This window comes from Hirundo rustica, chromosome 1 (genome assembly GCF_015227805.2).
Source record: "Hirundo rustica isolate bHirRus1 chromosome 1, bHirRus1.pri.v3, whole genome shotgun sequence".
Taxonomy (NCBI): Eukaryota; Metazoa; Chordata; class Aves; order Passeriformes; family Hirundinidae; genus Hirundo; species Hirundo rustica.
Window position 1 is genome coordinate 21,281,806 of NC_053450.1, and position 24,805 is coordinate 21,306,610.

Genomic DNA, 24,805 nt, shown 5'->3' on the forward strand with positions numbered 1-24,805 from the left:
TAGAATTGCACTTGTGCTGGAGGATCTGGTTTAGTGGTTTTACTGTGGTGAAGCTTTACCAAGGACTAAGTTCTGTGGCACTCTGGGCTTGAGGCCATTGCCCTGACCTGAACTTTTTTTTTTTTGTGAGAAGAATAGCCTTGGACAGGGCAACAGAAAATCACTGAGCTTATCAGCTGTGTCTGGCTTCTGATACAAAACTCAGTGAGCTAAAAAAATTAAAGCTGATAATTAGAATAGAGCTGTTAAAGGAAGTCATGGTATGCTCTTGCATTAAACAGAGATACTACGGAATGGTGTATGTCATTTTATACAGCAAATTTGAAGTGGTTTACATCTTCATACACTAAGCTGTGCTTTTAGAGAATTAATATCAAATCTTAAACCATGCTTAGCTAGCTTCTAAATGCTGTGATCAAAATGTTCTTAAGGATTTCCTATGCTATTTCTCTAATTTGGGGTTTTTGGTGGGGTTTTTTGGTGGTTTTTTGGGGTTTTTTTTTGTTTTGTTTTTTTTTTTTCCCCCAAGATGTTTGAAAAATGTAGTAGAAGTTTCTTTTGTACATTCTCATTTGAAAAAGCATTGATTGAGTTGGGTCTTTATAATTTTGGCATTAGCATCCCCAAGAGCCTTTTAAATCTTTGCTCTGAGTTGGAGAGAAGTTTAACTGATGCTGTTGAAAGACTGAAAACTCACTGCTGACTTGTGAGAAGAAAAATGTAACTTTTGTTTCTGATCCTGCAGGAGTACATGATACTACTAGCTTAGCATAACAGCCTGAAAATTCTTGCCTGAATACACAATCTAGTGCAGCAGTAAGATTTAGTAGGAAAATGAAGAAGTATAGGTGGACTTTGCAGATAGTGAGGCTGTGATGTAGAAGTGCCTGCACCTAGGCAATTCTGCTGTTGCCTTTTAGAAATCTTGAAACAGGGATGAAATAACTTCTACAGAGATAATGTATGCAAAACCTTGTTCCAGCTTCCTAATGCCTTGATGTTAATTATTGCAGCATGATTGCCATAGCTTCATGATACACACATATTACATTTTCAGAACATTTACTTTACAAACAATAGATCAAGAAGAAAAATCAGTACCCTAAGTTTTCCTAATACAACAGAAAATTGCAGACACAGGCAGCAGAATAGTATAATTTGCCTGCTTATACCTGCCAGATGATATGGTATTCAGAAACTTCAGACAATACTTGGTACCCTTTAGGAAAAGTAGAGTTGAAAAGTAGCATTTATGCAATTGTTAGGGTTAAAGAGTGTGTGATTAACAGAAGCCAATCATATTCAGAAGTCCTATTAGGCAGTTAAAGTACCTGCATACATGTCCTTGTGGTCACTATAATGCCAAATAACATCGATGTTGGCACATTTGGAACTGCTGTTCAATCCACACATACAATACAATATAAGAAGCCTTAGAGCAGAAACAACTGTTCTTGTGTTCTATGCCAGCACAGTAAAAAAATAATTCTATTCTCTCTGAAATATCCCAAAGAGATCAACCTGATCTGTATTACGTGAGATTTTCTAGCTTGTTTGTATGTATCTATAATTATTGAAATGCATATGCCCTTCTAACTGTTTATTTGTTCTACTGCATGTAGTTCATTTGGGTTGTACCTCAAGGAAAAGATTTTTAGTTAGGCCAAATGAATATGACTGTGTATTTGAGAAAATAAGAGAAGAGGACCTTAATAATTTATTTTAGATACTGTCTTTCAAAATGAATTGTCTGAAAATAATAAACCCATTGTTGTAGTATTGAATTATAAAGAAAAAAAAAAAACCAACCAAACAAAAAAACCCAAACCAACCAACAAGAAGAAAACCAAAACAAAAACCCTAAACCAAACAGACAAAAAAAAAAAAAAAAACCACCCACCAAAAACCTTCACTGTACTTCCTTGCCTGTGCACTGTTCTTTAGAGCTTTTACAACTCTAGTTACTAGTGACAATGGGTCTGAGACTCTACTTTTTTGTTTTGTTTTCCTTTTCACCAGACACTTTTCAAGCAGAAAGGGGAGGGTTGACGGGAAAAGGTCCTACTTTCCTTTAGCAAGGAAAAAGTATTTACACATTTGTTTATAAAGTTTCTGTGAGTGTCTGTAATCTGAGATCGAGTCCAGCCTGTGCTGGAGCATCACCCCATCAACCACACCATGGTCCAGTGTTTAAGTCTTTAAACACCTGCAGGGCTGTATACTCTCCCACCTCCCTGGGCAGCGTCTAATCGCCCTTTCTGTGAAGAAATTCCTCCTAATGTCCAACCCCAACTACCCCCGGCACAGCTTGAGGGGATATCTTCTTGTCCTGTCACTTGTTATCTGGGACAAGAGCCCGACCCCCAGCTGGCTACAGCCTCCTTCAGGGAGTTGTAGAGAGCGATAAGGTCGCACCGAGCCTCCATCGCTCCGGGCTAAACACCGCCAGCTCCGTCAGCTGCTCCTCGCAGCACCTGTGCTCCGGACCCTTCACCAGCTCCCGAATGTCCTTCCCGAACTGAGGGGCTCACAACCGAGCCCAGTACTCGAGGCGTGGTGTCAGCATAGCCGAGCACGGCGGGGCGATCACGGCGCCGGTGCCGCTGTCCCCGCTATTCCCGGTTGCAGCCTCAGGGGGCGGATGGTCACGGCGGCCTCCCCCCGGCAGGGGGCGCGCGCGCCCGCTCCTCCGCTCGCTCCGCCCGGCCCCGGCGCCCCCCGAGAGCCCCGCGCAGGTACGGCGGGAGCGGGGCCCGGGCCGCGCGGGGCCCGGCGGCAGCGGGAGCCCTGGGGGGGCACGGCAGGGCAGGGCAGGGCGCTGCCACCCCGACAGGCCTGTGCCAGGCCCGGGGAGGGGACCCGGGGACGGGCCCCGGGCAGAGGCCGGCCCGGGAGGCGGAGAGGTGGAGCGCTGTGATGCCGTTTGGTGGGAGAAGGGCGGGAGCGGTGCCAGCCTTCACGGGAGGGGAGGGAAACGGGGCCGGGGCCGCGGCCGCCGTGCTGACAGGGCGGTGGTAAGTGTGCGGCTTTGGACGTGCTTTCTAGGAGAAAAGATAAGTGAAACTGAAATGCGTATTTTAACCTGCTGTCATAACTGTCTTTGATGAAGCGATTTCTGTTTTTAAGGGAAATGGAGGAGTTCCCTTTCTTATTTTCTAGACCGCGCTAAAGCTGCTGCATGTTGTTATTGTGGTGAAAAGGTAGGGATAACTCTTGAATTGTAGACAGGATAGGGAAGTAACTAGAGACAAACCATAGTGACTAATACTGAATCGCAAATACATAAAATCCGGGTATCAGAGGGTATAAAATTACTTCTTTGAAGATTAGTCTTGAGACCAATCTTATTAAATATTTAATAGAGGTCTTGATGTAGCAATTAAAACTTTACTGTCTTAATTTGGTGGTGATGAGTTGGGAGGCACTGACAGTATTTAAGAGGGTTATAGTACTACACAGAAATAATTGGGTGATCCTGAGAACTAGAGTATGAAATAAGTTCAATAACAATTTAAAGAATGAGGGCTTAGAATTGTAACCTTGCAAGCAAAAATTTGTAGAAGAAATTCTTAGCAGTTGAAAGCAACATAAAACCAAAAAATGTTAGGTAGTTACAAGGTGTTGAATTGCTGAAAAAGTAGACACTGACTACCAGTGATCCAGTTAAAGGAGTTAGTATTACCCATGAACTCTAGAATTCTTTAAATAATGTTAATCATTCTCACAAAAAAAAAACAAAAACAAAACAAAAACACCAAAGAAAACTGGAACAGAAACAGAAAGGTATGCCAGAGTCAAGTAGGGAAATTAAGAGTCTGTTGGAAGAGGCATTTGGCTTTCTTTTTAATTTTGCAGAATAATTGTGATTTTGCTTTCTGTTTAACCATCAAGGTAAACACCGTGAGGGAAATAAATTGAGCTAAAGGATGATGTTAATACATGATTAATTTAACATAGATTTTAAGATTAATAATATATGAAAGTTTCTAACTGTCAGAGAGTGCTGATATTCAGGACCAGCCTTCCAAAAGGTCAAGGAAGAGCAAAAACTGAACACTTATTAGATGAATGTGACTGGTTTGTAAAAATAATGTTTTTGTTTGCTGCAGCAGAGGCCTAAGCTTAGTGTTACCTGTAGACTAAATATAATTTTTTCTTTTTTGTTTGTTTGTGAAATAGGTTACAAGCAAGAACTTGTTAAACTGCTTTTTAGAAGAAAAATATTTATATTAATGTTTGCAGTCTGAACAGTAGAGTTGGTGACAATCAGGAAATGACAATGGCTAATTGTGCCCATTTCGTGTTGAAGTGTGACAAGTAAGATGAGATGAGTTGAAAGCTGAGGTGTGGTATGGTCATCTGCTGTCTTCTTACCAGAGTAGTGTGTTTGCCCTCTGCAAGAGGGGACTCCAAAATTCAGTTCTGATCTGTATTCAGTGACGCATTTCCTTTCTGCATGTTTTGGTATCCTTTAGTTAAAGTTGTCTCATCATCGAGAGTGAGGGATTTGACGCAGTGCTTCAAGTTAATTGCGTTATCTTGCCTCACATTCTTTTGAACTTGTTTGCGCACATGTGGCCTTGAAGTCCTCATCTGCAGCTCAGGATCTGAGAAACTTGGTTGTCCAAGGAGTGAACTGTTACTAGAGGCTCTTCTAGGGATTTGGGTATGCTGGAATTTTGTGGGCTGCCACTGTTTTCTTTTGGTCAGTCTGTCAGTTAATATCTCCCCACATGATCTCAAGTTGTGGATGCTCCACTTCCAGATAGATCAGTTATATAAGCACATAAGATATTTTAGAAGGCATTGGTTTATACATGTTATGTGAAATACACGATCCCTGAAGCATTGAGCTTTTTGGAGGGACCATGCATAGAATGCTGTTAGAGTAGGCAACAGGCCTGTCTTGAGTGCATGGGCTTGTTCCACCAAATTTCCATTGTGAGTGTTTATTGTGCTTGTAAGTCAAGAGCACAGATGCTGAAAGGGTCAGTTTTGTTGTAGTTTGCTTTGCTATTTAAAAATCATGCTTACTAAATATGTGGGAAAAAGGGTTTTATCTTGTGCAGTCTCCCACTGCAGCCTTGTTGGTATTTACAGGACTTACCTGGCTTTCATTCATAGATCAACACCATTTTTCCAAGTGACATTTTTTCTTTTACTTTATCAATAAAATTTCAACTGGCTGAGTTGAACAGAGTTGTTTAAACGCTAGCTTTGTCAGTCAGCAAATTTCTGACATCCAAGTAATGCAGCTACATCAGCTGAATTTTGTAATAGAAACTCAAACACATAAATCCTGTAATGGTCATTGATGATGCTGTTCAGCGTGCTGGAAGATCTCTTAGAGTGTCTGACCAGTAGTAGTAGATGGTGACAGGAAAAGGGCAGCATCACATTTCAGGAAAGGCTTGGGGTGTATGGGCTTCCCGTGGATGGTGTAAAATGCTTATCTGTCGTCTTCACCTCAGAGTTTTTTATCCACAGAAGAACATGCCTGTCCATGTTACGTGTTAGTACCTTAGGGGCTGGGTCTCTCTGAGACTGGGTGCATCTTCAGAGTTTTGCTACATCCAAGGCTCATCAGCTTTTACTCAGGGTTACTGAGTAGAGTTGTAGATATAGGTGATATGGATCTTCAGGAAGCATTAAGACAAAGAGCCATACTAGAGGCTTTTGAGGAGAATGGATGTGTATAGCATCAAAGACATTTCTTACATGCTGATGTGGTTGGGTTCAAAAATTATGAAGAAGGCAAAAATAAATTGGCAAAAAAAAAGGAAGGAGGCATAAAGATGGTACATTGAGCTTCAGTGTACACAAAGTAAGATGGTGTCTTCGGTAGAATAATTTAAACCATGCTCACATGGTGGTGAGCTCACAACTCTCAGCCACCAATCAAGAGAAAGTGCTTGGAGTTAGCATTGAATGTTCCCTGGAAACCTGAGCTCAGTGTGCCATGGCAGCCAGAGAGGCAGGAAAATGGTGACTGTTCTCAGAGAGGTAGTGAGAAGAAGACGGAGGGCACCATTTTGCTGTTGTGGCTGGTGCACCCTCATCTGGGGTAGTGTGTGTGGTTCCAGTCTCTGCACTGGAAGAAGGATACAGTGGGATAGGGAAGGGCAACCAAAAGGGACAAGAGGATCAGCTTCCTTGAGAGGCAAGACTGAAAAGTCAGGATTGTTCACAGAGGATATTGCTTCATTGCACAACCGAGAGTTGTGCAATGAAGGCAGTGAATAAAGTGAGAGTTACTCATCCAGTGCTGAGGCACTGAAATGGGAGGTGCATGCTGGGGCTGTTGGGAGGTGGTTTCAGATGGTTACAGGGAAGGATGACAGGGACACTCTGGTGGCAGCATGAGCAGGTACAGGAAGGAGGTAGAAAGTGGACAAAAAGTCTGTTGAGGGGCTGCTAAAAGAGCTGCTCAGGGAGGTCCACAATGTACTATAGTGTCTGCTGGGTGTGTGTGGAGAATGGACTGCAGAAGCAGCCTGGCTCATGTGCTCTCTTAAAGGAGGATCTCTGATGGCTGCTGTTGAAAGCAGAGCGCTGGGTGAGCCAGATCAATATGATCCAGGACACCAGTTCTACTCAATATGCGATTAGTAGGCCTGGAATAACTTTAGTTCTGCATGGTTCAGTTCTGGCTTCTGAACTGTTAGAATTTGCATGTACAGCCTAGAAAAGGAAGTGAGCAACAAGGTGATAGTGTTTGCCAGGACATGGGTTGTAAAGATAGGAAAAGCTGCAGAAGAACCCTGTAAAACTGAGTAACTGGATAATGCAACCTACTGGCACATGAGTTCAGTGTAACTAAAGGGATTCAAATAGCATAAAGAGAATTCTGACTTCCCCTATGAAATACTGGGCTCTCAGTAATGAGCAGTATCTTGTAGTTTTGATGAATGGTTCCATGAAAATGTAACAACACTGTTAAGCAGCAGCGATAAAGGTAAAACAAACAGTGACTATTACTGAGAAACAAGTAAACAACAAAGCAAAGAATATTGTCATCTCGCTAATCCATGGTTCACCCCAAACATCCTGATTGAGTCACCCCTGCTGTTTCCCAGCTCACAAAACAGAGTAAAAATGAGTGAGATTCAGAGAAGCAAAACAAGAATGGTCATAGACACAGGCCCCCTTCCAAATGAGGAATGTTCAAGAAAGCTGGGCATCAAAATTCATCCTGGAAAGAGATGTCTGAGAGGCTGTGATGAAGGCCTGTAGAATCATGAGTGGCAGGAAAAGAACGGGCAGAGGTTCACAGTCTGTTCTTCCCACAGGAGATCTGGGGGTCCACAAGGGAAGCTACCAAGCCCTTGATTCAGCAAGATCAAAAGATGTTCTTCATAGAAACTGAGCTGGAGAAATTAGCATAGCATGTTGTGGGTGTTAGAAGTATTTGTGTTGAAGAGGAGAAAGCAGATTCAGAGGCAGAGACAGAGCCAAATCCCCACCCATTTTGAATAGAAAAAACAATATTATATATGCTTACCCTATTGAATGTACTTTCTGGCCTTTGCTTTTTCCCACCATTTGAAAAATTATACTAGGTCTAAATGGACCTTTGTTGTGATCTGCTGTGGCTACTTTTATGCTGGCTCTTTATTCACAAAATTAATAATTGACGTGGACTTTTCATAGTTTCTCTTCATCTTTCCTCAAATAGAAATTGTCAAACCTCTTTAAGGAAACATGGGTATTGCTGTTCATTGACTAGACACCAGGTTTCATGTTGAATATTGAGTATTTTACAGATGAGTTACTGGTATTTACTAAGTTATCTAAAGGCAGAAGTTTCCCCTGTATATGTGATGTCTTTTGTTTTCAGGCTCAGCAGGATAAATTGATGCAATTGGTAAACATCAATTGAGCTATTGCAGTAGCTACTTGCAGGTTTTAGACAATTCTAGCCCCTGTGCAGATCAGGAGCTTGAGATTGGCTTCCCTGATTCTCCTCCGACTTGCCTGTTGTCCTGGAAATGCTTAGGCTGCTGCTTTACCCCCTTCAGTCCCTTAAGACTGAAGTTGGGCAGACACAAGTACTACATGTTTGCCTACCTGGAGAAATTTTTGAGCCTAAGCGTGGTGAAGCAACTATTTATGCAACAGTAGTATCATTATGTATATACTAGTTAGACATACAATCCTAATAGTGTTACCATTTCATCTTACTATGTTACATGACATGATTCACTGTGATACAGTTAGGTTTTTGAAGTCATGCTGTGTTGATAGATATTAAGAATATTTGAAAGAGTAAATATATTAATTTACTATTTGTCTTTGATAAACTGGTTTAGTGATTTACTGTGTGAACATGAAAATTCTGAGCAGAAATATGTGTACCCAGCAATTGTAGTGAGAGTTGTGTTTGACAGTGTTAGTTGTCTTATCATCGGTGTATTGATATAAATACATCATTGGTCTAAAATAATGAACTTCAATGAACAAGCAGAGCAAGATATTTTTTTAAAGGTAAAGCCAAGCATAAAGTTATGTATAAATGACTTACAAGTTTAGGAGACATCTGCTTTTAAAAGTGACTTATGTTCACTAGCCACTAAACCAGATTTAATGTTGCACACTAAGGCCGTGTTATCAAGGTTGTGTATGACTTAAGGACATATAAGCTATTATACATATTAGAAGGAAAAAAGTAAGAAAATAGGAGCTATATAGCAAGTTATTTGGTGACAGGTTCTTATTTTGCTTTATTGCTTTTGTTAAGTTCTGATTACTGATGATTCCTGCTGGACACAAAGTTTCTCCCCATTTAGTAACTGTAATCTTGTACTTACTGTTTGTCTACGTAAGGACTGGGCTTTTTGTGTGTGTGGTGTTTTGGATTTAGTTTGGGGTGTTTTTTAAGAAACAGGCATAAGGACATACTTTTTAAAATTAAATACCTTTTGTTTCAGAACTCAAGCAACATACCTAAGTCCTCGTTTCTTTAATAGAGGATCAAAGCTTAAATGAGAATGCTGTTTATACTGCAAAGAAGTAGCAGTTTGGATTTCAGAATCCTTTTAATAAAGTTTTATAAAATCTTATTTCCAGGCCTTTCATAATTTCCTTCTCAGGAAAATAGAAAACACCACAAATGTAGAAAAAGTGGTCTGTGTGAGCCCAGGCTCATACCCCATGCCAGTACCTGAAGGGAACCTACAAGAAAGCTGGAGGGGCTTTTTACGAGGACATGGAAGGATAGGACAAGTGGGAATGGCTTTAAATTGACAGAGGGAAGGTTTAGATGGGATATAAGGGTGAAATTCTTTCCTGTGAGGGTGAAGAAAAACTGGAACGAGTTGCCCAGAGAAGCCGTGGATGCCCCATCCCTGGAAGTGTTGAAGGCCAGGCTGGATGGGGCTTTGAGCAGCCTGGTCTGGTGGTGTGTAGGGTGTCCTTGTCCGTGGCAAGAGGCTTGGACCAGATGGCTTTTTAAGGACTTTCCCACCTCAACCCAACTCACGTTCTGTGGCTGTGTGTCCCTCCAGTCGCACAGGAATCCATCAGTCCACGTGGTGGCAGTGTCCATCCAGACTCCAGGGCTGTTCCTGCCTCGCAGCCTGCGGCCAGCCGGAGATACCTTCCTGTTCTCTGTCAATGTCTTTTCCAGGGCACTGCTCCGAGTCTGCAGCAAATTTAAACACAAACACTTAATTAAGAGTGGAGCAAATTCTCTCTACTGTCTTACAAACCAGACGGTTAAACCAACAACAAAACAGTATGTGACAACCTCTAATATTTCCTTGACCAGCATATAGTTCCCAGCAGAAACACAAAAGGAATTTGGGCAAAGCTTTGTGAAGAGGTTGATAATTATGACCGATATGATTCAAAAATTTTATATAAAAACAGATGTATACAAACTGGCCGCAATGATCAGAGAGGTACTACAGCTATATACTGGTTTAATTGAGCCAATTGTGGGGAATTAAAGTTACAGATTATTTGAAGAAAGCTGTAAATTTCCCTTTTTCCTAAATAGTTCTTGTGCAGAAGATGAAAGATGAACGATGTTCAAAAATGCTTATCTGTATATTTGATATAAGTTAAATGTGCTCACACGTGTAATGCAACTGAATTACCAGTTAAGTTTAGCAAGGATAAAATGTTAGTGGATCTGTTTGTTGATAAAGGCACTTTAAAAGAATGATCTCTTATTTTTTTCCCTTGTTTTGTGTGCCTAAGTGCACAAGACTTGTACTGTTTTATTTGGGGAAGCATTCTTCAACCCTGGATTGGCATTTGAGGTCTTGTATATTTTTTACCTCGTAGTATTGACGTAGTGGGCAATAATGTGCAACGCTCCCTGTTTCCCAATGCCGTCATCTGCTGATCCATAAGAGCAGCAATAGTGGTTAAAACTTTTTCATAAAGTAAAGCACTTTGTAGCCTGTACTTGTAAAGCCCTTTGTATATGCAGTGCACCAGAGTTTCTGCTTACAGGATGGTCCTGAGATCAAGAGATCATTACCTGTGTTTCTCATGTCTACATAAGGGAATGGGAATGATTGGAAACAAATGGCAGAAATAATGTTATTCTGTTAGAACCTATCCGTGTGGCTGACTAGGGACATGAGAGGGGATGCAGGTGTTAAGAACCTGCTGTGATACCTCAAATCCAGGAACTGTTGAAAAAATAGCTAAAGGTAGAAAGGGAAAATCTGCAAAATATAGTGGTGTGTAAAATAGGCATCGTGCTGTACTTTATCTGAGGTGCTGCTTTTAGCAGCAGTTCCATATTAGTGGAGCCATAAAACTGTTCCAGTTGTGCTGAAGAAACAAAGGTTTCTAATAGAAAATAGAGAACTTAAGTGGATTTTAATGCACATACTGAGGTTCTTTCCTAGATGGAAATAAGTTGATAACATCATTTTTTACTAAATATAGTATTTATTCAGTTAAATTACTCAGTAATTTACACATAAATACATGTCTGCATGAAAACTTAGCAAGGAATTTCTCCCTCAGCATTTTACGCAAAGTACTGGAATGTTTTTCATTCACTTAAATAATAAAGAGGAAGAGCTCTGCAGGCCACTGCCACTGAAGTGCTCACAAAATGCATTACAGGAAGAGGTTGCTGTTTACCACAAGGGAGTTGACAAATGCAAATTTTGCAAGTAACACGTATGGTGTGTTTGCTGGGATAGGAAGTTACTATTTCCTGGATTTGTTGTAGTTTCCATTTCTTGGTGGTGGCAGTTTCCCTAGTGGTAATCTTACTGATGCCTAGGTTCTAGATGTCAGAGTGTGTATTAATATTCAGAAATCTCAAGGATGGAGTGTTGGGGAGGATTAAGCCAGAAAGCCCTATAAATATGACTGCTTGGACTCTTGAGAATGTGAAACCTGTAAATGAGATAGAATTGAAAGTAAGTTTTGATGTTTGAGATGTCCTAGCTACTAGATGTCTGGGAAGACAGTTATGTGACCAGCTGAAGGTCACCTGCAGCCAGACCCAGAGGTCAAATGGAATGTCCTGTCTCACCCCCAATGTATGGTTCATCCCACACCTGTACCCCTCCCCTGAAGTATCAGGTATCTGTAACCCCATTGGCCCAAGTCCTGTCCCAGCCCACCTTGAAGCCCCCTGATAAGGGGGCTGCGAGGGTGGGTTGGTCTCTCTTTGCTCTTTGCCTGGCACCCTTCCCCGAGGACTTTCCTCTCTTGGAATTTCCTCTCCCTTCCTCTCCCTTCCCCCACCTCTTAGGCCTTGCCACGAGCTGCACCTGGCAGCTCAGAGCAAGGCCTCCCCATCCTTTACAATAAAGCTCATCTTCTAAAACCCAGCTTCAGAGATCTCTCTTCTGCATCCATCCACACCGTCCCGGAGTCCACAGCAGAGAAGCAATTTCTACAATGGCGCAATCTGATATTGTGTGGTGGTGCTGATGTGTTGTTTTAAAATAGGGGAAATGAGTTCAGTTTTCCTGGACAGAGTGGGAAATACTGTAGTTTTGCAGAACTGGTATGTCCTATGGAGCAGTGACTTGGTGATTAATCCCAATTTGGCAGGTTCATTAATACTTTTGTAGTGAAGGGATGCATCCCATGAGTGATTCTGTCTTTCGTGGAGCTGTTCTCTCCTGTTCCTGGAGCTGCTTGGTAGCTGTTGAACTTAATGGGAAGGAGAGACCACAGCATATATTTACTGTAAAATAAAACTGTGCACAAATTTTAGGACTAATTTAAGAAGTGACAGAACTTGCATTTAGCTCTGTGGTTTGAATTTTTCAAGATCATTCCTGGCTTCTGCAGGTGTGAATGTGTCCTGCAACAGAGGAGTCTGTGACAATGAGTTGCCATTGTACACAGTATAGTGACAGACAACTGACTCCCATTTAATAAAGTATTTTTACAGAATCACTTAATATAGGCATTCCTTTTGAAAACAAAACAGTTTGGTTAAATTTTCTTATCCTGTGTACTAGCCCACATGCATCATTGAAGAGGCTTACGGCATAATTTATAAAGTTATTAATTAAGAAGTACGCTGTGTTGAGGCTAAATAGATGTATAAATCTAGGGAAGATGTATCTTATATTATGCCTTTCTAATGGGAATCCTTCTAGCTTGGGAGGATGTTTTTGAATTTACATTTTTTTTTAACGAAACTAATTTTCTGTCCAAGTACCAAGTTACTAAAAGCAAAGCTTTTTATTTTAACAAAAATATTATTTAACAGATACATTTTCAGTAGATTGTGATGCCTTTTTACAAGCAGTCATTTGCTTCTGTCTTTAAAAACTAAATTTACTTAACTAGTAGTAGTAACCTTTTGGGTTGTTCAGGATGGTCATTTTGCAATATTTTGTGTCTTGTTACTAATGCAAGTTCATTTGTCCTAATTGGTGCTTATGAAATCAGTTCTTGCTGGTAGTATATCTGCTTATGGAGGTTAAGAGTCATTACCTGATTCACCTTTCAGAAGCGATTTAAATGGAATGGCTAATGCTGTTTTGTTTCTAAATTTTGCTCCTGAATCTGTTGTATTAGATAGTCATTGCAATAATAAGCTTTTTGATACTGTGGGCAGAAATGTAACCACCATTTGTTTAATCAAAATTGCCTAATTAAGTTGACTTGTGTTTTTTTAATGAGTTTTCTTACACAGGAAATTTTGCTAGCTTGGGTTAATTTTGAGGCAAGAACATGTCATTTGGGGACTGACATTTTAAAGATGGTGCATAGTTCAGCTTTGTCTGCAGCTTGTATTTGGCATAGGTTAACTAGCCATATGTGAAATAGAATTGTGTTGGTAGAAAAAAATCTTTTTAATCAGAAAGATAAATCAAACCAGATGGTCCAGATTTTTTTTTTTTTTTTTTTTTTTTTTTTTTTTTTTTTTTTTTTTTTTGTGAATGCATTTGCTTAGTCTATAATCTTCATATGCTGGGAAGAAGGATTTGCTTAATCTTTGTCTTTCTTATTGTGAAATACTAAGGTTTTACTTGAGTCTTTTACACATCAGTAGTCAGTGCTAGAATATTCTAGTGATAATGAATTGTGAATCAGAATGACTTCCAGTTACACTTTCTGTTAATTGCTTGTCTTTGTGCTTCCTTTTCTGAGAAGATAAGGAGGTGCCTCTTTTTTTCCTTGGTATTATTAGCTAATGTTTCATCACGGGGAATTCTGTAAGGCTTTACCAGACATACACGTCTGGTATGAAAATACAAGCATTAGCTTATATTTAACAGAGCATGCCACGCTGTTTCTCAAATAGCCTGAGTTTCTTCCAGCATAATATTCTCATGTTGATTTATGTTAGGCCTTGTTTTATTAAGCAGGTTTAAACACTGAAGCATTTTTTTACAAGCAAACCACGATCTTTTTGTCAAATGCAAATAGGGGTTTGTGGTATTGATCCGCTGCTACTATGGCTGATAATTGGAGGTTTTACAATGATGTATGATCTTGCTTTAGGGAAGATTTAGTGCAGAATATAAAGGTCACAATCACATAGCAGGAAAACTGGGCCCATTATTTTTCTCAGTGGAGACTGGACAAGCAGAGTGGAAGAAAAATTCTCATATAATTCATGATTTGGGCGAAAAATGGGCAAGAAAATTCAAATTGCTGTCAGCTGGGAATCATAGCTTTGTATCATCCGGGGGTTGTAACATTCATTGAAAATTCGAGTAATTACATTTTCCTTTCTTTTTGTACAGGTTTATGAGGAAGCTGTCTGTCCTACATGACACCAGTCTCACACTAAGTTTATGGTGTATCAGTGAATTGGCCACTTGCTATTGGAGATGGTTGTGGAAAAGGGTTCTTGAGCCAGTGATGTACTGTCACGTGCTTGAAAACATACTTGCAGCCTAGAGGAATGTACTCTGCTTAAAATCATTCCTTATACAGATAGCAAGACATAGAATTTATTTCTACCTCTTTCTCTTCAGCATTCAATAAGAAAAAAACGTTGTGCATTCCTTCACTGGAAAACTAGATGGTGTTGATATATGTAGCAGAATTTGTCCAGCTAGGAAACACAGCCTGGTGATGTTTAAATATGATTTATTAATCTCAACAACCTCCAGTGCTAGAGCTGTTATTCAGACCAATGTGTAAACATTTTGAAATTACTTCTGTAGGTACTTTGATCTTGAATTTGATCTAAAACATGGGGGAAGAGCTATAAAATAAAGACATTATGAACTCTCAAAAAAGGAGAGGTTTTAAATTGAATTCTTTGGCTACTGGCCATGTTTCCATTCTCCTGGCTGAATAAGTCCACTGGTGTGGAAGGATACCTTATATAGATGAGAAAATTTAAATCTGTGTATAGCAGTTTTAATAAGAGGTTCAGATAGTTAATCAGAACACTGCTACACCATGAGCCCAGAATAGAAACCCTGGGCAATTGAAAAATACTGTTTCAAGTGATGTTTCAGTTCACTTTCTATTCAAAGCTTATCTAGTGAAATCACTTTTACCTCCTGTCACTTGAACTTTGTCATGTCTCTATTGAGATTTCTTCTACAGGAATTTTACTTGTTTGCATGATTTTTTTTTTCTTTTTTACCTCCTCTCTGAGGCAGTACAAAAAGAGGACTGTTTTCCAGTCTTCTAGATGTTTTCCTTGCTTCTTAAAATTGCCTCATGAACATTCTACTATTCTCTTGCTAAATCATTCTCTTTTTTCTTACTGTTTTCAAGTAATTTTTTCTGTGTCCTGTAAGCACACAGTGTCATCATACCCTCATGATTTGACTCACCCTTAAAATATTTTTCTGCAAAACCGAAATCATAGTTCATCAAATATTCCATACCAAGTAATCCATGGTGAAACATTTATCTTTCTCTTTTATGTCCTGATACAGAAACGAACTTAATCCTTTATTTAATAACATTAAGCCAGAGAAACTACGTTTGTGTTTCTCCATATTGAGGTTCTAGTCAAACCCACAGTAGCTCTGTGCTTCATTTTACCATCATCTTCCTTGCACCCACTTCCAGTTTTCGGTGGGCAACTTCACCTAATGGCATTCAGTTTTCTGTGTTCCACATTGCTGTTCTTGTTTATTCAGTAGTTTGTGTATCTCTGACTCTGTAAAAATAATGTTCTGCAAAGACTATTGAAAGATATATTTCTTGTAGAATGAAATTAGTGTTTTTATTAATCAAGCATTTTTAGCTGTAGTGTAGTTTGTGCACTGAAGTTCAGATTCAGAGGATGAAAATCCATTGGAGCACCTTTGCTTGTAGCTGGTAAAAATTGCAGTTGGTGTGACTGTACCATTGAACTGAATTGTTTAGTTTCCCATTTATGAAAGGTTCTTCCCTTCTGTCCCAATCTGTGGTGTTTTGCACATTAATACAAATTCTACTACATGTAATTCCTTACTGGGTTGAAAACCAATCACCTGGCATCTGTGGCAGAGGTCGTAGCAGTTTTCTCTCATAACAAAGCTTTGCTGCTCTTTCCAGAGGTGTGAGCTCTTTCCTTTTTACCAGAAGGGAGTGCAGCACACAAAGTTAATGTGTATGGCAAGAAGATTTCAGAGTTGATCTCTAAGCTAGTTTGCATTCTTGTTTGGGAACCTGAGCAGTCTAGTGAATATTAGCATTGTGTTTGTTTGCCTGGTTTCACCGTCATTTCTTCACCCTTTTACTTGCAGGTTGGTCACCCTCTCCTGAGGGAATCAGAGCAATGTCCTACGTTTTTGTGAACGACTCCTCGCAGACGAACGTGCCGCTGCTGCAGGCCTGTATTGATGGAGATTTTAACTATTCCAAACGGCTCTTAGAGAGTGGTTTCGACCCAAATATTCGTGACAGCCGAGGCCGAACTGGCCTTCACCTGGCTGCAGCCAGAGGCAATGTAGACATCTGTCAACTCTTGCATAAATTTGGTGCTGACCTACTAGCCACTGATTACCAGGGTAACACAGCCCTTCACCTGTGTGGGCATGTCGATACCATCCAGTTCCTAGTTTCTAATGGACTTAAAATTGATATATGGTACGTTACTTTTTACAGTACATATTTTATAATACATTAGTCTTCTGCCACCAGAGCCTTGCATATAAATCTGCTGTTGCTGAAATGCTTTATTGTGTGCAATTCTACTTTACAAAGATACCACTTAATTTAAAAAAAAAAAGGCAGGAAAACAGTAAGAGGCCACTTCTGTTAGTCTGTGCAACAAGCAAAGCAAATGGAAATAGCTGCTGCTAGTATGAACTGCTGTAGCTAATTCTGCCTCATTGATGACATTTCTGCCTTGATTTGGCCAGACAACCAGGTGTGGGTGGCTGGCACCAAAGAAAAAATCACATTGACTACTTTAAAAGAATTTCTCCACCCCATTTTCTATTGTTGTACTATATAAGACAAAGAAAATACAGTATATGTGTGTGTCAGTTCATTCCCGTACTCCTCTGGTAACAATGCTTCCTTTCAGTGTTTCTGCCCTCCCTCAAAGTCTGTGAGTCAGAATATTGTATATTCTTTCCTTCTGGCTTCCAGCAGCTGTCAGATGCCAGTGCTCAGATGGAAGCTCTCAAGCTGCAAAATAACTAGCTGTTTCATTCCTGTGCTGAATTACTTTGTTTGTGGAACTTTCTGTATATTCACAATGTGTGCAAAAAAACAGGAGTAATGTCAAAACCTTTGAGTTTTTGAATCTGTTCCTTTTTCACCTGTCCCTCATTAATGTTTTCAACTCAGCTAAACTAGTTATTGGTAGACCAGATTATTTATGGGTTGTGGGTTGGGATTTTTTCCCCTCATTTCAAACAGCTCTGGTGGAAATTCCTTGTCTAAAGGCAGCTCTGGACCTATTAAGTATTATTTTAATAGCAGCAGAGGGACCATCTGTATTTTATTTCATTTCTGCCTCATGTCCTAATACCCTAATGGAAAAGGAACTATTAGGAGCCAGATTGCACAATTCTTTCTTGAAATTAAGCTTAAACTTGAACATTGCCATAAATCTACTGTCGTTGGGGTTGTTTTTTTGTGTGTGTGTGTTTGTGTGGGGTTTTTTTTTTGTTTTGTTTTGTGGGTGTTTGGTTTTTTTGTGTGTTTTTGGTTTTTGTTTGTTTGTTTTTTGTTTGTTGTTGTTGTTGGGTTGGGTTGGGTTGGTTTGGTTTTTTGTTTTGTTTTTTTTTTTTTTCTGTAACACCCAGAGATTCCAATTAGATTAGAGTCCTAGGAATTTTCATTTTATTAGAGGGGAAAAGAGTTGTGCAATTTCAAACCTAAATATACTGATTTTCTTCTATATCAGTTGTGCTGTGCTGTAACTTGGATAGATTGGAATTTATTATTGTCTGATAGAACAAAATAGTTCTGAGAACTTATAAATTGTAATTTGTTGTGCTGAGTTGACTTGTTACAAAATTTCTATGTTAAAATTTTCTTACGTATTTTTATGGGCTTGTTTTAGCAACCACCAAGGTGCAACACCTCTTGTTCTTGCCAAACGAAGGGGTGTGAATAAAGATGTGATTAGACTGCTGGAATCTTTAGAGGAGCAAGAGGTGAAAGGATTTAACAGAGGAGCTCACTCAAAGCTGGAGACAATGCAAACGGCTGAAAGCGAAAGGTATTTACCAAACAAAAATAAGTACCAGGAGAAATAATATTTATGGCTGTTAGATTTTTTGGGATTGACTTGATTGTTTATTCCTCAAAACAGATAATATCAAATATGGCCTGACATTATCAGAGAAAATCAAAACTGAGTGCTAAATATTGGAAAAATCTCTTTAAACAGATCCAATGTAAGAAAAGAAAAAGAACTTCTATTGAGATTTTAATTTTATGGTAGAAATTTTAAAAACTAATTACTAATTAATTTTCCATTACAGAGTCCCAAATATGTGGGACTCTGTAATGGAAAACGGTATGTGGAAATGTGGTACCACCTACCACAAAGCCAAGCAGGAAATAGTGTAAAATGCAAAATTCACAGTATCACAGGCTAACCTGACATCCTTTTGATGATTTTCTCTGCAAAAAAGGGGTAGCAGACTTTTCATCCATTGAACTTGAATAAAGGATTTTATATGGCGTATCTAAAATTTCTTTTGTTAGTAGTTCTGGAAAAGGTGGAGAATAAGAATTTTATGGTGGCTAAAGGGATAGTTAATGCAGAACTGAAGATTTTGAGAGAATTGCTGATCATTTCAGGGAAAGTCTTGGGTTAGAGAGAAATTACTAATGAATTCCTAAAAGTCTGGTTCTGGGACTATGCTTACTTGCAAATTTCTTAAATAAAAAAGCAAAAGCATGAGAACTAGAAGCATGTTAGTGATACCAAGAAGTGAGATCCTTGAAGAAAATTGGGATGGCATAGACAAAATCCTACACAAGGGATTACAAGGGAGAGGAAATCAGTAGTAATATATTGTGATTCTGTAGCACAAAATGCAGCTGAGAACTGTATGCCATAAAATAGAAATTTCTCAGTGGAGAAACAAACATATAAGGAGAACAGGCTTGGTGAATTAGTCAGTTCCAGCAGTTAATGCTATCCTGAAAAATGCAGTGCAGTCCTACTAAGCACAAAACAAGTGCTTCTTTACATTTTCACTATGTAAAGAAAACTATCAGTCCTGTTTTATAAAGCAATGGTGACTTCTGCTCTCCAGTATGTCTTAATATGCTTTTTACCCCCATTCAAAAAAATGGTGGCTTTTTTAATATTTTCTAATGATGACCATCAACTATGACTACTGGAACATTATATCACAAAAGACAGGGAGTTTTGTCATATAACTGTTTGGTTTATATGAAAATGTAAACAGGCTGTGCTGTAAACAGAAAAGAAGCTGTATAGATGGAGTTAGATCTAAACTGAGTAAACAGAGAAGGTGAAACCTTTTCTGAAATAGTACCCAATACTCCCAGTGAGCAGACATGAAGTTCTTTCTTATACATCAGGTGACCTCACGTGTCAGAGATTCTGTTTTAGGCCCTGAAACAGAGAATAAATTTTATTTTCAAAATTACGTGGTTATACATTGTAGGAATTAGTGCATATTACCTTTCTGACTTCACTAATTTTATTGAAAGTTTCTTGACGTACAGAAATGCACTTTTTTTTAAAAGGCGAATTTTATTTACGCATAAGGATGAACAACTCAGCCCCATTTAAATTTTGATTTTGCATTTGATGGTGTCCCTTTAACAAACATAGTTTCCTTTCTGTTATTTGACCTTCATAAATGTTATATTGTTTGCTTTGGCCAGGAAATCAGCAACTCTCCTTGGGGACAGGCACAGAGACATAAACAGTGAACTACCCAGCTTGTTTGGGAACGTGTTTAAAATGCCTGAAATACATTATTTTTAAAGTAACAAATAGCAGATGCCTACGGGAGCCAAAGCAAACGAGCTTGTGCGCTGTTTGCTTTGTAAATAAATAATAGCTTTTTACCGTTGGCTTTTCAGACCTCCACAGTTTCACTTCTCCCCCTTTGTATTATTTTCACGTTTTAGAGACATTTAGATTAATGTCTTCTGTCTTCTGACCTTTGAACTCTTACATTACATATGAACCTATGGAGGAATAACACTTTCTAAACCCTGTCTCTGACTTCAGTTTTCTGCTCCTTGTTACACACAGTTGCTGCTGCTCAGGAAGCAGAGGCCAGAGCTCTGTTCCCAGGTCAGATTTGGTTTTGCCTGCTTTGTGCTCCTGCTGCCAGGAGGCAGAGCTCCCTCAGTGCCTCTCTCACACAGACATCTGTCCTTCTGCACAGCCCAGCAGGACCTGTGGCTGTGCCACAAGTGTGTCCAAATGTGAACTCCACCTGCTCTTGGACACAGAACATCTGTCTGGGCTGTGTGGCACAAACTCTTCCAAGGATACGCTGCATTACCAGTTTTTACGCAGGTGTAATTTGTAATAAGAAAAAATATCTTGAATAACATTGATTTTAATTGGGTCATAATATAAAGTAGTAAAAATGTTTAATATGTACCCTTTTTAATGAGCAAGCGTGTGACCTTTCCAGTTAAACTGCACTGCATCTTTATTTAACCTCTCTCTGGTTATGTATTAACTAGTTAGTACTCACTGAGTAAGAAAAGTTGTGTTCTGCACAAAGGACTGGTTTTTACTAAACACTTTGTTTTGCTCGGGAAATCATAATAAGCAAGGAAGATGACTAAATCCTGCAGCTATGGGTAAGCTAAAATAACTTTACAGCATGGTAAATATTTAAAAAACAAAAATACAGGCTGTTTAATAGGTAATTCCTGAAATCTTGTGCACATGATGCTGCAATACTTGAGCAAGCTGTGGGAGTCTAGGATAATTGTTCTTCAGTGGTTGTACTTCCTGAGAAAAAACACCATATGAATAGTGTGAAGTTTTCCCATGGTGTAATCTTAGAAGAGAGTTTAGTGAATGAGACATTTTCCTGATAGCCATCTTTTTAAAATTTATTTCTGTCATGAAAAACTGCAGCATTTCTACAATTAGTTTTTACTTGGAAATTACTTTTCCTTGATTTTTTAAATGTTTATTATTAGCCCTGTAAGAAATATCTAGGAATATGGTAATGGGAAGTAGTTAAAAGAGGGGAATTTTTTTTTTTTTTCTTACATTCTAATATTGACATCATTGAGTATTTAGTTGATTCCACCATTTCCTCTCTGTGGTTGTCAGGGCCTGATCCTGTAAACACCCATTTGTGTAACTTCACTCAAGTGAGAAGTAGTAAGACTGCAGATGGCCCAAATTTTAAGTCAAGCTATGCAAAGGATTTCATACTCTTCATGAGGTTTTTCATAAGCAGTGGATAGTTTCCTGTTACAATTGGGAAACCAGCAAAATTGAGAGAATTGCACAAGAAGCCTTGCAAGATTTTGAGACTACTTACATCTTTTCTGAAGGTGATCAATTGTCAAGAAGACTGCCTTGCTCAGATTTTATATTTGTTTTTCATTAAAAGTGAGAATTCCACTCCCTAATTTATAGTTTGACAATTAAGGGGGCCTGATGGGTTGGTAGTGGAATGCTAAAACATCAAAGCAGTCACTGAACACCATATGGCAGAAAACACAGCAATGCCAACGTGATCAGGTTTCCAAACTTCTTGTTATCCAAAGTTATTGTTTTCTGTGATTTCTTTTATGCTAGAGAAGAGGCATGTAAAGGACAGAGTATTAAAGGTCTCTGCAGAATTCAGTATCTCAATTAATATTGGTTAAAGTTTCCATTTTATTAATCAGAGTTTAGTTTTAGTCATGATTTGTTTTCTTAACAAATAATGTGTGCCCCTTGAGGTCTTAACTTATGCTGCATTATATTTTGCTAAGCCACATTTAGTAGGAATTGTGGGGACTGACCTTTGAAGGCTTCTAGGTAGCAGGCATGAAAATTCAGTGTGGTTATACATACACACACAAATATCATTCTCTTTGCACAGGTTAATAAAATGTCCTTTCAGCTAAAATAAGTTTAGATTTTGGAGTCTTTTCCTGATCTGATTTGTCTTGATTTAGCAGAAGCAATGCTATATGTCAGTAGGGGGGTTTAATTTTTAATCTAGAATGTTTCAGATGCCCTTAGTAGGATTACTGTCATACTTAGAGGTGCATTCTTTTGCTCTGATGTATTTTTAACTTTAATCCTTTGTAGTGCAATGGAAAGCCATTCTCTTCTTAATCCAAACCTACAGCAAGGTGAAGGAGTTCTTTCCAGTTTCCGCACAACATGGCAAGAGTTTGTGGAAGACCTGGGCTTCTGGAGAGTGCTGCTCCTCATCATTGTCATTGCTCTTCTGTCCCTTGGAATAGCATATTATGTTAGTGGGGTGCTTCCTTTTGTAGAAAACCAACCTGAACTGGTGCACTGAAGCAAATGCAAAGAAGTACAGTGTCCTTTTTCCTCTTCTAAACTAATCTTATTTTGAGCTTGGAATTATTCTCTTGGTGCAGACAGTGGCAGCTGTATATACTGTTTGCCTTTTGTACTTAATATTAACCCCTTTGAAAGAGGGATTCATTAATTTCAAGTAAAACACTAAATTCTAAAGCATTCCTAAGCTACCTCTGACTTACCTTGACTTGCAAGCAAGATGTGAAGAAAGTCCTCTCTGATAAATTTTGTGATTAGAAAAGTTCTTTCATTATGAATATTAAATCCCTGCATATGAAAAATATATCCTAGTACAGAACCTAATTTGGTTTATTTCTCCTATGAAGAGAGGTAAATCTGTTGTTGGATTTTTTTGTAAGTGCTTCAGTTGAAAGAAAAACACTCTTAAAAGTCCTCCTCAAGAAATCTCACTAATGTAATAACACATTCTGATGTGTAGATAGTGATAAGCTGCAACTCCATAGTTATTTTAATGCCTCTCCATAGTTTCCTTTCTGCTAGTTTATGAAAAGAATGAGAAATAGTTCAAGTTTTACTGTGTCTCTGATGTATAGATCACTCCTTTATTTATTAGGTTAATGTAGTGTGTCTTCCCCAGATGAATTTAATGTTGTTAATACCTGCCTGAAGTGAATTTTGTAGAATAAAACTGTTTGCTGTGCTGTTGAAGAAGCCTTGGGCTGAAAATTTTGCATTTTTGTTGAAATGTTACTAAGCAAACCTTTCTTTGTAAGGGTAATTAAAAAGTGATTTAGGTGTTCTGCCATGTATATAATAATTCTGTAAGGTCATTGTGAAATATATAATGAAGGATATTTTTTTCTTCCTCCCATAAGGATCAATCTGAACCATGTAATTGTGTTTTCATGTTTGTGGCGAGTACTTGATTGAATAGGACTCCTTTCTAGAATTGTTTTCCATTTCACTTGCTTTCAGACAGAACCTACAGGCTTATGAATTATTTTCTGAGTATGCAGAATAAAGGTATTTAAAATACTAATATTTAGGAACATTGTATGAAATTAAATCTTGATCCATTCTGTACTTTGCTGTGAAACCCTTTGTTGTAAATAACCTAGGGATACAAATCCATTAGATATTCCTTTATGAAGGGTAGAAAGGTATTGCATAGTAGGTTGGAGGTTTTCAAAGAAAGTAGGTTCTCTCTCCCCATGCTGATTGGACATCTAATTCTCTTTTGCCATTGCCTTGAAAGTCGCAAACAAAATGAATTCTGTGAGCCTAAGAAATCAATTTTTTTTTTTTTTAATTAAAACCACTCCTCAGCTGTTGCTAAATAACATAAAACATTTATTGTACATTCAATTGTAACTTACATGGATCTATTCTGGTACCATGTGTATTTTTCTTTCTTGTTTATTGGTTTGAATGAAGGGGGTTGTTGTCTTTGTTTTAATGTGTGATGTGGGTTTCGCTGGAGCTGGACCCCATCCTAAATTGCATCTGAATAAATCTTGATTTCAGTTCTTAAGTTAGACTTTAATGACACAATACTTTTTTAGCAGCACAATGCTGCAGAAGACATCTTATAAAAACAAAAAATAGGAACATATTCCTCTTCTGAGTATTTCACTTATGTTACCATTGCTCACGAACAGATAAATATTAACTCATCATATACCTAAACTACATTTACTTGTCTAAATAACTACATTTCTGTTAATAATACTGTGCATCTTTATTAATGACTTTGTCTTTCAGTATGTATTGTCTGCATAATTTGTAATTGTATTCTCAGTATGGGTGAATGCCACAAATAAATACATGTAGTAAGTATGTTCTGGTTTATTATTACCTTAGTGCAGCAGTAACGATGCTGCCCCATTTTACTAAGTTTGTTGTGCATTGATAATGAGTATTTCAGAAGTGAGGAACTTCCCTACACAAGAAATGGCCACCATGCAGCTGCTATAAATGAGATTTTAGAGCATGGGTTCTTTAGATTTGCCTGCTTTGTTTTCAGTATTGTTGCTGAATTAAAATTGCTGTCTGGCTGTCTCTCTTCTCTGAGACTTCAGGTATTGACCACACGGTCTAGAGGCCTCTCAAAATTTAGAGATTACCTACAAGGGGGTACAAAACATAACCACGAAAACAAAGCTGGAGCCTTAAGTAGCCTTTCCTATTTCACTGCATGCATAGGCAGGCATGCATAGGCAGACATGCAGGGACTACACATTGGAAAGGTTTGAAAAATTGTGTTTGAAATTAAGATATTTCATGTTTTAAACCAGAAAGAAATCCAAAGCCCTGTTTGAACTTCACTGTGTAATGAGTACTGCTCCTTGAAATAAGAACATGATAAATGTCTGATAAAATTGGGAGTTTGTTCTGTATATACCTCTTGCTGAACAAAGGTCTGCTGTGCCTTTCAATATATCTACAAACCCTAATGTCTTCCTTTTCAAACGTTGCTTCTAAAGAACA

General features: G+C 38.6%; 1 protein-coding gene across 2 annotated transcripts; it reads left to right on the top strand.

Moving 5' to 3' along the window:
- Positions 1-2,697: 2,697 nt before the first annotated feature.
- ANKRD46 (ankyrin repeat domain 46) lies at positions 2,698-24,151 on the top strand. Of its 2 annotated transcripts, none has more exons than XM_040061528.2 (4): positions 2,698-2,735; positions 16,140-16,482; positions 17,912-18,070; positions 22,118-24,151. In XM_040061528.2, exons 2-4 carry the CDS (start codon positions 16,172-16,174, stop codon positions 22,332-22,334), a joined length of 687 nt encoding a protein of 228 aa, XP_039917462.1. In that variant the 5' UTR covers positions 2,698-2,735; positions 16,140-16,171; the 3' UTR covers positions 22,335-24,151. The 2 variants fall into 2 exon arrangements, with proteins under 2 accessions (XP_039917462.1, XP_039917454.1); XM_040061520.2 differs by lacking the exon at positions 2,698-2,735 and adding an exon at positions 2,883-3,014.
- The last annotated feature ends 654 nt before the right edge of the window (positions 24,152-24,805 follow it).